The sequence below is a fragment of the Canis aureus genome, chromosome 24 (assembly GCF_053574225.1).
Source record: "Canis aureus isolate CA01 chromosome 24, VMU_Caureus_v.1.0, whole genome shotgun sequence".
Classification (NCBI taxonomy): domain Eukaryota; kingdom Metazoa; phylum Chordata; class Mammalia; order Carnivora; family Canidae; genus Canis; species Canis aureus.
The window spans coordinates 8,522,252-8,541,618 of record NC_135634.1 but is presented as its reverse complement, the minus strand read 5'-3'; the positions used below and the strand labels follow the sequence as shown (position 1 = coordinate 8,541,618).

At 39.8% G+C, this 19,367-nt stretch overlaps 1 protein-coding gene across 10 annotated transcripts in view; it reads left to right on the top strand.

Moving 5' to 3' along the window:
* The first annotated feature begins 11,347 nt into the window (after nucleotides 1–11,347).
* PDS5B (PDS5 cohesin associated factor B) overlaps nucleotides 11,348–19,367 on the top strand; it is a 180,745-nt gene continuing 172,725 nt past the window's right edge. For 2 of the 10 annotated variants that reach the window (XR_013362794.1, XR_013362795.1), the window contains exon 1: nucleotides 12,302–12,986. Coding sequence is in view for 6 of the 10 variants with exons in the window: in XM_077868152.1 (XP_077724278.1) it covers nucleotides 12,982–12,986 (5 nt within the window). In the remaining 4 variants the exon portion in view is untranslated. Of the gene's footprint in view, nucleotides 11,508–12,292; nucleotides 12,987–19,367 lie in introns of those variants that run through there. The other 8 variants (XM_077868146.1, XM_077868144.1, XM_077868150.1 and 5 more) reach the window with 6 other exon arrangements.

The window sequence follows — 19,367 nt, the reverse complement described above, 5'->3', positions numbered from 1 at the left end:
GGGAAGTCAAGTAAAATGCACATTCCAAGGACAAGGATGAGGGTGAGGAGTCTCTGATTGTCCAGGTCCAGCCAAAAAGTCAATAGACCATCACATCCTCTTAATGAGCTCCTCAAACACCCTGATGACATATGATGTGGAGCATTTATTCATATGCTTATTTTCCATCTGTATATCTTCTGTGGTGGGGTGTCTTTGGTCCATTTTTAAGTCCAATGCTACACACCAAATTCTCACAAACTGAACACACTGGGCAACTAGTACCTAGATCAAGAAACAGAATCATGGGATGCCTGGGTGGCTCAGGGGCTGGGCATCTGCCTTTGACTCAGGGGGTGATTCCAGAGTCCCGGGATTGAGTCCCACATCAGGCTTCCTGCATGGAGCCTGCTTCTCCCTCTGCCTATGTCTCTCTCTCTCTCTGTCTCTCATGAATAAATAAATAAAATCTTAAAAAAACAAACAGAATCCTTCATACCAGTTAAAATTTTTTTTACCATTACTATTATTATTTATTAAGCCTTTACTTTTTATGCTATTATTTTATTACACCTAAAAACTAAGCAATAATTCTTTACTATCATTAAATATCCAGTGTTCTAATTTCCAATGGTCTCATAAATCCATAATTATTTTTCACATTTTGTTTTCTCGAATCAGAATCCAAGTAGGTACATGCTTGCATTTAATCAGTTAATCTCTTTTAATGCTCAAAATGTTTCCATGGTTCATTTATTTCTCCCTTGGAATTTACTTTTTTAATTTTAATTTTTATTGAGCTATAATTGACATACAGCATTATGTTGATTTCAGATGTACAACATAATTATTTGATATTTGTTTATATTGTGAAATGATCACCACTAAAAGCCCAGTTAACATCTGTCATCATAGTGATGCCATTTTTTTCTTATATGAGAACTTCTAAGATCTATTTTCTTAACAAATTCCAAATTTGCAATGGAGAATTATTAACTATAGTTGCAATACTATACATTATATCCCCATGATTGTTTTTTTAATCAGTGGAGGTTTGTCCCATTTCACCCATTTCTCAACCGATGCCTCTGGCAATTGCCAATTTGTTCTCTGCATCTGTGAGCCTTTTTAAAAAAATGATATTTGTTTTTCTCTGTCTGACTTATTATTTCACTTAGCATAATCCGACCATGTTGTAAATGGCACTATTTCCTTCTTTTTCGTGGCTGAATAATATTCCAGTGCATATATATGTATGTGCTTGTGTATACCAAATTATTTTTTATCCATTCATCTGTCATTAAATACTTAAGTTGTTTCCATATCTTGGCTACTGTTAATAATGCTGCAATGAAATGGGAGAGAAGATATCATTTTGAGTCAGCATTTCCATTTTTTTAGGATAAATACCCAGAAGTGGAATCAATATATAATATAATAGTTCTATTTTGAGTTTTTGAGAAAACTTCATACTACTTTTCATGGTGGTTGTACTAATTTATATTTCCATCAGCAATGCACAAAGATTTCCTTTCCTCCACATCTCACCAACACTTGTTACTTCTTGTATTTGTTACTATCCACTCTAACCATGTCATCATGATTTTGATTAGAGTTAGAATTTCCCCGATGATTAGGGTTGTTGAACACCTTCTCATGTACTGATGGCCATCTGCATGTCTTCTTTGGAAAAATATCTATTCCGCTCCTCTGCCCATTTTTGAAAAAGATTTATTTACTTATTTTGAAAGAGAGACAGAGCACAGTGATTGAGGGAAAGAATCTCAAGCAGACTCTCACTGAGCACCAAGCCTGTCGCAGGACTCAATTTCAAGACCCTGAGATTACAACCTGAGCCAAAATCAAGAGTCAGTCGCTTAATCAATTGAGTGACCCAGGCACCCCTCCTCTGCCTATTTTTAAAATCAAATTGTTTATTTGTTTGCTATTGGGTTGTATAGATTCTTTTAGATATTAACTCCTTATCAGAGATATGATTTGCCTTTTTCTTCATTTAGTGTGTTGTCTTTTCATTTTGTTGATGGTTTCCTTTGCTGTGCAGAAATTTTTTAGTCTGATATAGTCCCACTTATTTTTGCTTTTGTTTCCTTTGCTTTTGGTGTCAACCTTCAACTTAAGTTAGAAACCCGAATATGGGATCCCTGAGTGGCGCAGCAGTTTGGCGCCTGCCTTTGGCCCAGGGCGCGATCCGGGAGACCCTGGATCAAATCCCACGTCGGGCTCCCAGTGCATGGAGCCTGCTTCTCCCTCTGCCTGTGTCTCTGCCTCTCTCTGTGTGACTATCATAAATAAATAAAAATTAAAAAAAAATATGTTTCTCTATATTTTTGTAAATTGGTACTTGCATCTAGAGGCTTGATCAGATTTAGGCTAGATTATTATGGCAATATTCCTGCATAGGTGCTGCCATGTTCTTCCTTCAGAGAGCATCCAATGATTTGGTTGTTTTTCTGTGTGATGTTAGCAGGTATTTATGCTCAGTGTCTGCATCTGTTATTTTCATCCAAGTTTTAAAAAATGATATTCTAATTCTATCATTCCTTCTTTATTAGCTAGATATCTTCTGCTCAAAGAAAACTATATGATTATCCACTGGCATAGTTTGTATAGACAGGTAAGATAAATGATGGATTCTTTTCCTTTATTTGCCAGATTTCAAAATAATAAATTGGTTTGTTAGCAATCTCCTACAGTGACTAAGTGCTTTTATTTTAAAAATATATCATGAACTCATGAATTCAAATATATTTAAAATATTTATTTTATAATTCATCACTGAACTATTAAACAAATGAAGGTTTGTTAGATAAATTATGATGTATAGCCATGATAGATTGGTAGTATACAGTCACTAAAAATAGCAGTCTAAGTATATGTTTATTCACCTGAAAGTTATTCATGATATTTTACTCAAAAATTATTTTCAGTGTTAAATACGTCATACTACCAAAGGTGAAAAATTTCTCTTCTATCATTGTTCCCAAGCTACCCAGATCCTCTCCTGGGAGGTCACTGAATCTGTGTATCCTCATATATGTTTTCAGATGGTCTAGAGCTGATAGTTCAGCTGCTATGCATTGGTGTGACTGTATTAGTTGTCACACCATTGAATAAATGTTATACCACTAAAATAATGAAGGACTTCCATAGGGGTGTTACATAGTTGCTTCCCTGACCTCTTGAGTACTCTCTTTTCTCCCTGAGCGCTCCAGCCCCTTTCTATCACCCCCTAGACCTTGCCCACCAGCCACCAACTAAAGGGTGAATGCCTGGACACCAGGCAACATTCAGCATTCTGCTCAAGCTATAGCCAGTATCCATTCTGATTTGTCTTTGCCTGTTCTGTACAGTTACAAATATTTTAAATATCATCCCTGCAGATTTCCATACAAACAAATACATCTTATATTTTTAAGAAGATAAGGGAGATTATAAACTATTATAAATATATATTTAGCATATTTTATATTTCTATTAAAAAGCATATAAAACATTACATTTTTAATAAAATGTAAATGTAATTATATGGATAAAATGTATTCTGGACTGACATACAACAAAATATTAAAAGTAACTTTCTAAAAAAAAAAAAAAAAAAAAAAAAAAAAAATAAAAGTAACTTTCTATAGTGGCATGATAATGATAGATTTTTTTTTCCTTAAAGATTTATGTATTTATCTGAGAGAGATTGTGTGTGTGTACATGCACACACAGGAAGAGGGGCAGAGAGAGAGAAAATTTTCAAGTGGACTCTCCGCTGAGATCAGATCCCAATTTGGTCCTGGATCCCAGGACCCATGAGATCATGACCTGAGCTGAAACCAAGAGTGGGACCCTCATCCTACGGAGCCATTCAGTCTCCCCTTTCCCTTTCTTTCATTCAGATTTTATTTATTTATTCATGAGAGACAGAGAGTGAGAGACAGAGACATAGACAGAGAAGCAGGCTCCAATGCAGGGAGCCCGATGTGGGACTCAATCCCTAGAGTCAGGATCACGCCCTGGGCTGGGCGGAAGGCAGTTGCTTAAATCGCTGAGCCACTCAGGTGTCCCGCCCCTTTCCCTTTTATTCTTAACTGAATTTCCAGATTTCCCCTCAATAAACAAATTATTTACATATCAAAAAGAGACTATACCTGACCTGGTTTTATTTCAGCTGAGTTAAAAAAAAAAAAAAAAACTAAAGTAACAACATTTTTCAACAGCTCCATCTGCTGGTCGTTGAGTAAAGTTAATTTTCAAATATTACCGTATTTATATTTACTATAGTCTGTAGAAGATATAGAATGGGATGCTTCTTACATATCTTAGAAGAGTGAGTATTAGGAGTCAAATTAATTTACTTGCAACAAAACGTGATACAAACTTGGGTAGCTATAGAGTGGGCTCTTACCCAGACAAAAAGTTAGACTTGTTTGCCTAGAACAGAAACTTGACATTGAAAAATTGGTTTGGTTTTTTCGGCTATCTTATACTGGAATGCTAAATGATAATTGAGTAAAATAAAAACATTGATTAGAGATTGAATATGTATTTATATGAAATATATCATATTGTATTATTTCATTTGCCTTTGCCCAAATATTCAGAGCTGCAGTCTGAACTCTCCTGTGTCATTCTCAGTACTTTTCAAATGAAATTGCTCTTGGTTCCATATCTCTTTATTATTTCCTGAAATTGAATTGATGATAAATGTTTTCCTAACACAAATCTCTCTTTAGATGGTAGTGAGAGATATGATGTTTTGTATCAAACATCTCTCAATTATCTCTTTGAAACTCTTAAAAAATAAGATTTATCATTATGCTATGTAAAATCAGCTAGTCATGAAAAGAGGTAGCTAGAGTAGTCCAATTCATAGAAACAGAAAATAGAATGGGGCAAAGAGGAAAAGGGGAGTTGTTATTTAATGGGTGTACACAGTTCTAGTTCTGAAAAATGAAAAAGTTCTGGAAATCTGTTTCACAACAATGTAAATAATACTTAACTCTACTGAACAGTGCACTTTAAAATAGGTAAGAGGTAAATTTTATGGTATTCTGTTTACCATAATAAAAGGTTTATTTTATATATAATATTACTGTTACACGTTATATAATACATAATATATACATATATAATAAATTCAAAAGAACATATTGAAGCAGCCATGTACTACACTTATTCCATTTTTTTATATTCTTATAAGTCAATCAGTATATCCATAAATTCATAGCATTTGCTGTGACTTACATTTTAAAAAGATATTTAAACATGTTTTTGAAATGGAGTGAATAGCATTGAATTACTTTGTAAATTAATTGGAAGATGATGAGATTCACTAAAAATTTCCCCCTATTTATGTATCCTTGGACAAATCATTTAGCTATTTGGGTCTCAGCTTCTTTATGTGAAATGAATTGAAAGACGTGATCATTTCTATGCTTTATGAACTCTAAAATTCTCAAAATGTTTTCATGACATTTTCTGACACCCTTCCCTAACCAGCTCTAAAGCAATTATATCTGTAAGCAAACTGGTAATAAATGTTAAAAAGGCACCATCAAGTAATTAAAGGTCTATTAGGTGCCTTTTATACAAGAAATTACACCTAGTTTAAGCTTATAAAAATAGAGGTCTCCTCTCTACAATGGGTGGAAGTGACATAAGCTTATAAAGAACACACTTGTTAAATATACATACGTCTGTAGAATTCATACAGTATCCACGCTTTATTTGGGGAAATGATGGACAAGATTAGGGAATGTTTTATTTTAAAAAGTGAGGGGAAAATTTTCTACAGTTGTAAACAGCATAGACAGTAGACTATGGAGAGGAAAAGAAAATTAACAGGAAAGATAAACCTACAGGCAAAAAAAGCCATAGGGCCAAGCAGCATGGGGGTGGAAAGTGGGACAAAAGTAAAGAGTATAATAAATAATAGATAATAAACAATAATAAAAGTGACTAAGTAAAGGAATCTGGTTGAAGTAAGGGTAGGCCCCCATATAGCTTCAGACTTATCAACACTACCAGGAGCTGCCCTGGATGCAAGACAATTAATTAAAATCAAAATATAAATAAGAGGTTTGTGAGAGAGTCCTCGTTTTTATTCCATTTGGTTATCTGGCCAGATTATTCTATTACTCATTATGTCTAACAGCATGTAAAGAAGTTTATTTTGAACAAAAATATGTTTAAAGAAGCTCATGTGTTACTAGAAGTATGCTTCTGATATTAACCTCTTACTGTGAATATGGTTAGTTCTAGTGGCTAATAATATTTCTTTTTTTTTTTTAAAGATTTTATTTATTTATTCATGAGAGACACAGAGAGAGGGGCAGAGACACAGGTAGAGGGAGAAGCAGGCTCCATGCAGGAAGTCCAATGCGGGACTTGATCCCAGAACTCCGGGATCACACCCTGAGCCAAAGGCAGACACTCAACCACTGAGCCACCTAGGCGTCCCGCTAATAATATTTCTTAAATCTCATTTGCTTTCTTACAGAACTAAACCAATGATAGACTTGATATAAACTTGAAATTTAGAGTAAGTCATTATTCTATATTAAAAACATGAACATAATATAGCCATGAACATATATACTATATATGTGTAATACCAGGTAACTATATATATGTTTGTACATACCATAAATATGCATGCACTTCAACTGATATTAACATAATTTATAACAAGCTTCAATAGTTGCAATGAACTATAGTGAAACAATGTTTGCTCTGTATTACAAGTTGTTAAAAGTAGCATTTTTGATTCCAGGGTCTATTGGCTGTGCTGTCAACAAAGGAAGCTACTTGCCACATGTGCTTACAAAGCACTTGAAATATCACTAGCAGGAACAGAGATGTTTTCTTCCTTCCTTCCTTCCTTCCTTCCTTCCTTCCTTCCTTCCTTCCTTCCTTCTTTCTTTCTTTCTTTCTTTTGTTCTGTTTATTTCTTTATTCATTCATTCATTCATTCATTCATTCAAGACACAGAGAGAGGTAGAGACACAGGCAGAGGGAGGAGAAGCAGGCTCCATACCGGAGCCCAATACGGGACCTGATCCCAGAACTCCAGGATTTATGTCCTGAGCCCAAGGCAGACACTCAACCACTGAGCCACCCAGGTGCCCCCGGAGATGTGCTTTAAATGTAAAATTCACAATGTGAACAAAAGAATGTAAAATATCCCGTAAAATATTTTTGTATTGACTGCATGTAGAAATGACAGTATGTTGGATATGTTACATAAAATATTATTAAAATTAATACCACTGGTTTCTTTTTACTTTTTAAAATTGGAAGATTTTGAATCGCATACATGGTCACATTGTATTTCAGTTGGAAAGCATGGATTTAGAGTGTAAATAAATGCAATTTCCTCCCATTAATCAAGTGCAGGCCCGTGGATTGCACACACTGCGGAGTGCTGACTATGGGTAAGAGTGAATGGTCTTTGCTTAGGCTGTTCTGCCTTATACATTCAGAAATAGTCAGCAGCTCAGACCTCAATCACAATGGTGACCTACGCTATTCAACTCCCAGGAAATCAAGATGACTCTACCAAGTGTGTTTATTTACCCAAATGATATTTGATAACACACACATACACACATTTCTCCAAAAATCCCAGAGAGTTTTTCCAGGAAAAAAGAATTTTAGCATGATTCCTGTATAGGAGATCAGGAGCACAATTACTTATTAGGTAGCTAAAAGATGGTCTAGAATTCTTTAAGGAACAAAATGTACTTAACAACCTCTAAGACAATTGATCTCCAAGACAATGTTCAAAAGAAAACATTTTCTTCAAGAAGAAAGAAAGAAGAGAGCTGCCTTAGCTTATGTTTGCTAGCTCTGGTGTTACGAGGTAGGCAAAGGTCACCTTCCCCTAAATTTCCTTTGTGGCATCCTTAATCTTCTAGTTCTTCTTCCTGCTTGGAAATCCCAGCATCTTTCTCAGCTCTGTCTCTTTTACCTATCTCTCTCCATAGAAAGGAAAATAATCTGTTAATGTAAGGTGGCAGAAGGGTGGGCTCAGAGGTTTGCAGAAATTTCCCAGGTGATTTTGGGGTTCTTCCACTCCACTTCAGTTGAGAACCACTGCCCTGAGACCAGATCAATGTGGCATTCTTTCAGGAATTTTTGTATTTTAAAAAGGGTCACAGAAGGGGCACCTGGCTGGCTCAGTTTGTAGAGCATACCACACTCATAATCTCAGGGTCTTCAGTTCAAGCCCCACATTGGGGATACAGCTTACGTTTAAAAAAATAAATAAGCAAAGAAAAATTTAAAAAATGAATGGGCAAAAATAGCACAAAGTTTAAGGGGTGTCTGGCTGGCTTAGTTGGTAGAACATGTGACTCTCAATCTCAGGGTTGTGAGTTTGAGCCCCACACTGGGGGTAGAATTTACTTAAAACAAATAAAGAGGGTCACAGAATGGGCACGGTGCTTAATACAGGGAATTAATCATGAAGGGAGGAATTCTAGGCACCAGAAGCTGAGTTTTGGATGAGGGGAGAGGAGAAGAGCCCCTATGCTATCTTTCCGTGATGGCCACATCATGAACAAGAGTCTGACCTCAGAGTTTTGGAGATTACTTCATTTGCCTGATTGACTAATGCCTAAATATCACAAAGTTGATTTCGACCTGGCTTAGTCTCTGCTAATTGATACTAATAGGCTAGCAGGTTACCTTTTTCAAGTAATATAACCAGGTTTCAACATGTTTTCTGGAGATCCAATGCCTTAACTCAAAGAATTAGTCTAGTGGAATTTCAGCACTGTTGTACAAGGCAGGCGGGGGTCATGTTTTCAGCTTGACTGGACTTTGCGATGTACTTCAAATTACACAGAATAAATAACAGCCTATATCTAAGTAGGGCCCAGTCTCCTCCTTGTCTAATTAGCTAACACGCTTGATTATGTATGATAAATATTTTATTGCTTTTGGAATGAAATGATAAACGTGAAAGTAAAACAATATTCTGATCAGACATGTCCTTTCAGAAATTGTTCTTTCTTTTGACATACCCACACAGTTTCTCATAGTTCAGCATACTTCCAGTGCATTTTGAAAGTGATTCTGACTTACATTATTTTTGCAATTCACATATTTCAATAAATATAATTGCCAACACTAAGTACTATGTTTCTAGAGGAGAGTACATTCATATAGCATTTTATTTTCTTTTTTTAAACATTTACATTTCTTTTCTTTAAGAATTTATTTATTTATTCATAGACAAAGAGAGAGAGAGGCAGAGACACAGGCAGAGGGAGAAGCAGGCCCCATGCAGGGAGCCTGATGTGGGACTCGATCCCGGGTCTCCAGGATCACACCCCAGGCTGCAGGTGGCGCCAAACTGCTGCGCCACCGGGGCTGCCCAGCATTCTATTTTCTTTTTAACCTGGAAATTATTTTCTATCAAATCGCATTCATTGAAATTCTAAATTCTCAAGAGACAATTTTTCAGCACACATCTGCTGGCATACTTCCTACCACATCCTGCACATCCTGGGTTTAAGTGTCCCCCAGATAGGGTAGGGTGGATAGTCAAGACTATATGATTTCTGGCTTCAGGTGTAGAGTAACACCTGAAGATTTCAGAAACCATCATCTAGTGTAGCGTTGTGAAGTTGGTCTAGAGATGTAGTAGAGGAGTATTCAAAACACACTAAGGGCAATGTAGGTGTTTTTAGGGTTGTTCACATTAACCATGTGTATTTGTGCTGTCTTCCAACTTCCTAATTCCCTTAACTTCAGCTTTATAACCTACCAAAAGAAAACAAAAGGTCCAGATAACCCAAACACGAGTAATGTGATAGGCAGAATAATAGTCCCCAAAGACGTTCCTGTCACATTCCTTGGAACCTGTGAATATGTTTACATGGCAGAGGGGAATTAAGGTTGCAGATCAAATTGAGGCTGCTGATCATATGACCTTAAATGAGGTGGGTTATCCTGGATTACTCAGGTGGGCCCAGTATAATCACCAGGGGTCTTAAAAGTGAATAAGGTGGCAGAAGGCAGTCAGAGAAAGAGATGTAGCAATGGAAACAAGGTCAGAGGGATGCTGCTGTTCTGATTGTATAGATGAAGGAAGTGGGACAAGAGCTAAGGAATGTGATCAACCTCTAGTAGATGGAAAGGCAAGAAAATGGATTCTTCCCTAGACTCTCCAGAGAGGGACACAGCTACGCCAACATCTTGATGCCAGTCCTCAGAACTACAGAACTGTAAGGCACTTTGTGATAATCTATTACAGCAGTAGTGGAAAACTAGTACAGCTGGTGACTGGATTTGTGGTGCTTTATAATCAAAGATAATTCTCCTAACCAAGTCTGTGTAAAATCAGCATTTTTTTTTTTTTTTTACATCATTCCCACATAATTCCTCTTTCTTGGAAGTAGGCAGCAGTCACAGCTAATTTTTGAATGGTTTATGTTCTTAACTATCTTAAATTATGCCACATCCAATTACATTTCTCTTGATGAATTGCAGCTTTTTGTTTTAATACCAGTTTTAGATTCCAGGTTTTCTAAATAGTGGTGCTTCAAGGGAAGGTTTACATTACAAATTTCTGTAAATCTATTTGCTGTTGTATAAAACACGGTTTCTTTTGTTAGAAACTAAGCCTCTTTGAGGTGTTTTCCTCTGTGTCCTAATAGCAATTGTCAAATCAACTCTTAATACACTCCCCCAGAGCTGCAGGAGGGGTGAAGGGGGTTAGAAACCTAGCTCCCTCCTGCAGGGCGTCGTGGTGCTCAGAGGATCCCTCCTCCAGCAAGGACAACTGTGGTAAGAGGCGAGCGGAATGCTTTGGTCCAGGTTGAATCACTGCGCTCCTCTTCCCACCTGCCGCTTAACCAACTCCTCACAATGGGAAAGCTGTGGATTAAGTAGACACGTAATACGGCGTAGAAAAAGCCTATTTTGCGCTATTTTGAGACGACTGGGTAAGAGTCCCCAAATAAAGAGCAAAGTAGTTAATTCTGATTTCATTTGCATGGCACGGCATCAGTGTTCAACTTCGGTGTCTTAAAAAATACCGAAGTTTCATCCCCAAAGTTAGGGACATGTCACAATTTACATGGTTTTCCGCGGAAAGCAGAGGCAGAGAAAGCACCGACAGCTGCGCGCCCCGCGGCCTCCGCGGCCTCCGCGGCCTCCGCGGCGGCGCCCGGGCGGCTGCGCGTGCGCGCGGGGGGCGGAGCCGGGCGCGCGCGGGGGCGGGGCCGGCCGGGAGCCCAGCGGGCCGGCGGGCGCGCGCCGGGGGCCGTCTGGTCGGCAGGGGGCGCTGCGCCCCCGCGCCGCGCACCGCCTGCCCCTGGGTGCCGTCCGCGGCGGTTCGATTGGAGCAGCCGCCGAAGAGCGCTTGGCGCCATTTTGAAGCGGAGAGGAGGAGGAACGGCCGGGCTGGCTGCGGAAGGGGAGGGGGGGAGGAGGCGATTGGATGCGGCGGCGGCGGCGGCGGAGCCCGGAGAGCAGCGGAGTGAGAGGAGTCGCGAGTCGGGAGCCCGGAGGTAGGAAACCATTCAGTTAACGGAAAGAAAATGTCTCTCCTCTCTGCTCGCCGCGCTCCATTTTTCGGCGCCCGCCGCCGCGGCGGTGTCTGTGGCGGGGCTCAAGCGCCGCCCGTCTGCCAGCCGAGACTCGCCTCCCGGCATCGGAGGCTGCAGCGGCTGCTGCCTGGCGGCGGCCCGGGCCGGGGGCAGCGGGGCGCGGGCGGGGGGCGGGGGCCGCGCTGGGGGTGGGGGTGGGGGTGGGGAGGGCCCGCGGCCGGCGCGCTCCGTCCACGCCGCGGGCTCCGTCACAGCCTCGGGAAATTAAACTTGCCGCCCTGGCCCCAGTCGGGGCGCCCGCGGCGGCGGCGGCGGCGGCGTTGGGGCGCGGGCGGCGACCTTGCGCGCGGGCAGGAGGGCGGGCGGGAGGGCGGGGGTCCGCGCCCCGCAGCCCGGCCGCCGCCGCCGCCGCCGCCCCTCCCCCTCCCCCTCCCCCCGCGTCCCGGCGGCCGGCGGCTGTTTCCCGGGCGGCAGGCGGGCGGCGCGGTGCTCCTGTTGAATCCTCCCGCTGGCGGGTTTTCCCCCTTCCGGGCGACGGGTGGGGAGCGCGGGTCGGGGCTGAGCCCGCGGCGGCCTGGGGCCTCGGGCGCCCCCGCCGCTCCGCCGGTCCCCGCGCGCCCCGCCCGCCCCGCGCGCCCCGCCCGCCCGGCCCCGCCGCCCGGCCTCTGCTCCGGGCCAGCGGACCCGCTGCCGGAGTGACATTTTTACACTGTTACTCGCCTGTCGCCGGAGATAAAGCGCGCTCAGCGCGCTCTCGGAGCTGGTGCTGGGGGGACCTGAGGACCTGGCGGAGGAGGAGCTCGGCCCTGGCTGCAGGGACTCCTCCCGGGCGACTGCTGGGCTCCGGCTCTCCTCTAGGCAGCCTCGGAGTCGGGATGACCATGGAAGAGGCGTGCAGTTGTAAATAGGGGACATATTTGCACTCTGTGTTCTTCCTGACGCTTGAAAAGTTTTTGGTCAGAAGGAAGATCTTGTATGTCGCTGCTGTCGCTGCTGTCGTTTGGTACAGGCGTGGAGGCTGCGCCAGGCAGGGGCACAGTTATTTGAAGGAATGAATCTGAGCCCTGAAATGCGGTGCCTCGCCTTCAGACTTGCCATGTTGCTGCCTTCCTTCCCGGGGACGGTGGAAACTCGGGGAAAGGCTCGAAAGGGCAGTTCCCGACTCTCTCGACACACGTTTTGAGAATCCTGACCAACCCAATAAAAGGGAGCCCTTTATTTTGCTTTGAAGAATGTACTGTGAACGCTCTTTGCACACTTTGATTATGAAATGATGGATGGGCAGTGCTGTCCTGAACGACCCTACCCTTATTAAATAGTTTCCTAAACTTTGGGATACAGCCTTTATTTCGAAGGCTGGTCAGCGGTCTTGAGTGAGTTGGGAGTCTTTCTACCGTCTTCCTGGTAAACTTTAAAAATTCAAGTGTGCTAGGACATGAGGTGAGCTGTAAATAAAGGACGGTTATTTAAGACTTGAATGGATAGACATAATCATTGTTCCCAACTAACACATGTACGTAAAGTTCCAAGTTAGAGCATTTTAAAAATATTAACTCACGTAGTGCTTAAGTAAGAATAGTTAAAATTATGGAAGTGTGGTATTAAGCAAAATAAAGGCTAGAAAGGGCACTTCTTATCTATGCACTACATTTGTCAGATGCTAGCATTTTTAGGGACAGTAAGAGGAGCATTCCTGTAGTGTATGCAGGTCGGGTTGTGGAACAATTAATCTTGTATCACCTGGTGACAGCAGAAAACCTAATTAAAATTTATAGTGGTGAATATGTAGGTGAAAGTTTCAACGTGGGATGTCTTATGTTAAGATAGATTTATTCTCAAAAACTTAACTATAAAAACGCATATTCAGTAACGTTCTTTTGAAACATTTACAAATTTACATATAGAAAAGATGCACTTTAGACATTCTTTGATTACTGCAGTGGCTGAAGTAGTGAATTTTTGTTTAGAAAATGACCATTTTTGTTGGTGGGTGTTACTTTAAGGTGTGAATATTTTAAATGACGGTACTGTTTGGATTGGCCTTTTTTTTTTTTAAGAACTTTTGCACCCTTTCTTATTTTCTCATTTTTTTGAGATTCTTGTATTAGCTTTGTTTTCACAGCAGCTTTTGTATTTTTAATGTTGCTTTTATTCCTGTCTAGGTACGTCTGTTTTTCCCCTCACTTTTCCCAGGAATTACAGGAGATAATGTGATGATAGTGATTCTTGTCATGAGATGTCATGAAATGTTGCTTATTTGACAGGTAGTCTGAGTTGGCTGTTGAATGAAAGTTGCTTTAATTTTTTAATTTAAAAATTGTTCTGCAGTTTTAACAGACCATAAGAGTAACTAACATTTTGAGGACATGGCTTTATCAGTAATTTGTTGAGCCTAAAATAATGTGATACCCTTGCCAGACAAGACTTGCCCTGATGAAGAATGAAATGGTAAAATACACCTAGAAATTTGTGGGTGGGCGGGGTGGGGGGGGAATATTTTGGGAATTTCTGTGTTTTTCTGCTTCTCCCTCTTGAGTTAGGATTATCCTTTGGCTTCCTCATTGCTACTTTTTTTTTTTTTTTTTTTTTTTGATCCTGTGTGCCGACAACAGAACTCAACTGTGATTTGGCTTGGATGACAAGTACTGTGTATAATTTAAGTTAGAAAAGAATACATTTGTGTTTCCTTTGTCAGTGTTAGTTATTAGGAAACTTAAAACTGGTCATCAATTCACCATGTGCATGAGAAATTAGGTTCAGATTGTTATTTAATTGATTTATCCAAAGTCACAGTCCTATTCATGTGGTGGAATTGGGTTAACTCTTAGTTTCTTGTGGAAGCTTAGAATTTCTTCGTTGTGGTCTGTATTGTTTGATTCAGTACTTAAGTAATATTTAAAATACTACAAGGTAGTATATTATTCTTCATTACCTTCTCTTCTCTTTTAATTCATTCAGTCAAGAAATAAAGTTTCAAGATTAACCATCTGTTTCAGAGTTGGTTTTAATAATTTTATTCAGGATTCAATCCACTTAAGTTGTCTTAGAAGATAACCTTTTGTGTGTCTTTCTCTTGTGGAGTTGCTTGATCTCCCATTGAGCAATGTTACTTGACATGGCATTTATTTATTTTCCTGAAACTTGTAAACCAGAGTAATTTTGAGGTTAGTATTGGATTTTGTTATGTATGTATGTGTGATGAGTGTGTACCTTTTTTTAAAACTTTTAAACTCAGTTTGCTATACAAACCATTTGTCACTTCCAATTCAAATAGATATTTACAGAAAATTGTGTTTAGTTTGAGTATTCCTCAAAAACTAATTCCAAAAATTAGTATTCCAAAAATACTTATAACGTATTTACTTTTTAAGTGTATTTAAGAAGCTGCCAAATGGTTTGCAGTTGTGACTCCTCCTTATGTGGAAGTCAGTTCTGCCTCACATTATAATGTTATGAACGTGATTATAACCATTTACCCCATTATGTGGAAAAGATTTTTAATCCTTTCTCAGTAATTCAAAAATAGGGTAAGTTTGCTGCTTTGAGACTGTAATTGTTTTTAGTTGATGGGGGGGTGGTGGTGATCATGCACAGTGAGAGAATTATGAAGACTGAACTCAGGTGAGCAAAATTTAGTTGTTTAAAGTAAATCTTAAGCCATTATATCCATAATAGTTATTGTGTTCTAATAATTAGACATGAATAAGCAGTAATTAGAAGTACTTGGTTTAGTTGTAAAACTTATAAGTGGCTAAGGAGAGTGGAGGAAGACTGATTAAAGCAGGAAGCATCTTTAAAGGGCCGTAACCTGGAAGTACTCTTCTAACCTCCCTCTCCTTTTGACAAAGAATGCTCTAACCTGATTCAGGTGAAATGAACAAATACTAAGTTTCCATATACATAGAGTACCAGAGATGATCTTGTAAAAGGACTGAGATCTTGCCCTATAGAAGTTTAGAGTAGTGATTGACCATCTGCATCAAGGTGGTGAGAGCTGAGAAAACCAGATGGTAAGATCCTTGCCATCTTGTTAAGTAATTCTGCAAGGGGCAAGCCTTCCTCCTCTTCAGTAACAATTGAGATTGCTCTTTTTTTTATGTGGGAGAGTGAAATTAGCCAAGACTACATATATAACTATTAGAAGAAGGGGAGGATATTATAACCATAAGCATTACCTCTCTCTAGGAGAGGAGGGTTAGGGGCCCGATAGGAAATGAGATTTTTTGGTTTTCGGGGCAGTGTAGGAAATCTTTTTCTCTTTTTTTTTTTTTTTTTTCCAGCTCAGAGGTGTTTTAGAGTGAAGAGATTTTTTTTAAAGAAAAACCTCAAATATATGTCCAAAATATATTTCCAAAATACATTCTCTAGTAGCTGAAATTCCTGTCAGGCAAGTTTAATTTTAGTCAACTTTTAGATACTGAGATGAAGGAGGGAGGAATGTGTGGACAGTTGATGGTAAGAATAGTGGTTAAGGTTGTGGGGATTAGAGGACTTTAAGTAATTGTATGTTTTAAGTTAGAAGTTAATGCATGTATATGATAAAAACATTCTGATGGTACAGAAAATTAAAAGCTATTTTTCCTTTTCCACCAACAGGCAATCCACTGTTAACAGTTTGCAGAAAGTTTACTTTTCAAAAAATTTATACAAACAGTATTGTACTGTTTACCTTTTCTAAAACTGCAGTTTACATTTTGCCTAGTTATTGTCAGAGGTGTTTTCATATTTGCGCATTTAGAGTAACATAATTAAAAATGATTAGAGGGGATCCCTGGGTGGCTCAGCAGTTTAGCGCCAGCCTTCAGCGCAGGGTGTGATCCTGGAGACCCGGGATTGAGTCCTACATCGGGCTCCCTGCACGGAGCCTGCTTCTCCCTCTGCCTGTGTCTCTGCCTCTCTCTCTGTCTTTCACGAATAAATAAATAAATAATTAAAAATGATTAGAATATTTTATTTATCTTTTATAAGATTTTGTTGGAAGGTGCGCTTGTACACGCACAAACGGGGCTGGAAGGATCAGAGGGAGAGGAAGGAGAGAAGGAGGCTCCCTGCTTAGCAGGGACATGGGGCTCCATCCCAGGACCCTGGCTGGGATCATGACCTGAGCAGACACTTAATAGAGCCACCCAGGTGCCCCTAGAATATTTTGTTATATAGATATTTAATATTTTTTTTCTGACTCCTTTTGAGCGATAATTAGGTTGTAATAGTTCACTCACCTGTGGTATATGAGTATGCATGTTACATGTTCACCAACATTGGACTTTATTGTATGCTTTTTGCCAATTTGATGTGAAATTTTATCTTGTTTTGGGTTTGCATTTCTGTGATTACAAGTGAGGGTAAACTTTTTTTCGTCGATATGCTTATTTGGCAGAGGTTACTTGTGGAACATACTTTAGATTAAGTAGCTTAATTTGCTTGACTCCGCCCCCCCCCCCCCCCCCAATCTAAAATGACCTGAGAGAGGTGCAGCTTTTTAAAGAGGGATGATATCTTAGAGCCTGTGGCACCTTGAGGGGTGCATTGCTTTGACTAGAGAGACTACAGTGCTAGACTTTGAACTACCAAGTGCAACACTGGGGAATTGAAAGCCCTTAACTTGGTGTTAGCAAGATACATAAAGGCAGAAAGGGAGATTTGAGAGTCATTTATTTAAACAAATAAATTTTGTATAGGGTCATCTCTGTCTTCTGTATGTTTCTCTTGTCTCACTATTCCCCCCTTCGCCCCTCAACTGTCATTTCATTTTTATTTATACTGTCATTTGGTTTGCTCCTCTTCCCTGGGAGGGGTGGTAGCCTTGACCTTGTTATTTCGATAGTTCCTCCAGAGCTGAGGGACGCTTAGTTTTAATTATAAGGGAAACTGAATTTGCCTCAAACAAATTAAAGGGAGCACTTCTCATTTCTAACATCCTTTACATCTATTATCTGATGTTTAGTAGTACCTCTCCATAGTTAATATTTCTACTGTAGTGTCAGAGGCTGAACTGTATAGAAATCTGGGGATTTTGACATGACTACATAGGTTACCTATTTAATCTCTACATATTACCCTCATCCTCAGCTTCATATTTTTGTTTTGTTTTTAACTGAAGTGAAATATTTCCTTGTAGTCTTGGGAGGGGATTGTTTTAAAGGGCTGTTGTCTGTCCCCTTCCTCTGGCTCCTTCACTATGTAGAGGTGATGTCGATTAACTTGATTGTGGCTATTTCTTCACAATGCATATGTATAGTATCAAAATATCAGGTTGTATACCTTAAATATATACAACTTTTGTAGGTCAGAGTATCTCAATAAAACTGTTTAAAAAAAAGGTTCTTGTCTGTCTCCAGTTATCATTTCACTAGTTAACATCAGATAGCTGTCCCTTTTGCATCATTACCTTCAGTCTTGACCAGTGGTTCTCAAATGTAGGGTTTAAGACACTGCCTTTCTCCCCAGTGCCGCTCACCAGAACATTGAGCAACATCTGGAGACATTTTGGCTATCATAACTGAGGGGAGAGGGGGCAGTGGTGCTACTGGCATCTAGTGGGGAGAGGTCAGGAATGATGCTAAGCATCCTACTGTGTAGGGCAGCCCTCCACAATAGTTTTTGTGCCAATATGTCAAAATAGTGCCAAGGTTGAGAAGCCAGGTCTAAGTAAAACCAGTCCAGGAAGCCTGTAATTCACCGCAGCTCAGCCAAATTAGTCCTGCCCACCAACTTTGATAGAAGCCATCAAGCTATTTCATGTGTTTCATGTAGTCTTTTGCTCAGAATGGCAAGCTTTGAAATGTAAGTCTTGAGTACCTTTTTGTTTTCTTGATCTCTTTGGTAGCTTTCTTTTCAGCTTTTGACTTTCCTTTTCCTATACCTTTATGATGTAATCTAACTGGGTAAAGTCTTTGCAGTTCTAGTTGGAGTTTGGAAGATCTCTAGCATTTTTTACTTCAGCAGCAGTAGGAGCATATGTAGGCATTAGAGGTAATGCTTGATGAATGAAGCCCTTTCTAAGGAAGGCAGAAGAGCTTGGTTAAAGATACAGACTTAGAGTGAAGACTGTTTAGGTTTTTATTCTTTCTCCATCACTAGCTAGCTATGTCACCATGGGCAAATTACCTGATTTTGTTAAGTCTTTGTTTCTTATACACATTCCTTACATTTGAACAGCTTAATTCAGCTATAATTCACATGCAATACAATTTATTCATTGAAGGTGTACAATTATTTCTTCTCTAGTACATCCACAGGTTTATGCAACCATCATCACACTCTGATTTTAGAACACTTTTATCTTCCATGAAAGAGATAGCTGTCACTCCCTATTACTACTTGTCTCATTGTTTTTTTTTTTTTTTTGGTGGGGGGGGGGGGGATAAGCCAGACCAAATGTTTACCTGGATGCTTAAGTTGTTAAGTATGCAACAAAACACTATTTTAAGTTGGTTCAGGGATACTGTATTTGTGGCAAAGCCCATTCACATCACTTTAGAAAAGGCAAAGATGGTTAATTGTTAAATGGATATTTGCATACTATACTGTGCAAGAAATTTGTGCTCAGAAATAGGTGAAATATTTTGTCAATTATGAGATGTATATTCAGGTAGGAAGAAGAAGACTGATAGTATAAAAACCAGCTATAATTACAAAGTAATTTAAAATGGCAGAATACAGAGTTTTCAGAAAGGTGTAAACAAAATGTCTGAAATTGGTAATTTGATAAAAGAAAATCGATTAATCCTGTTAGGCTGAGAGTAAGGGAAGCATGAAAAACTTCTTGAAAGGGGGATTATTTTGGCCAAGTCTTAGATGGTAAAACATGAGACTTTTGAC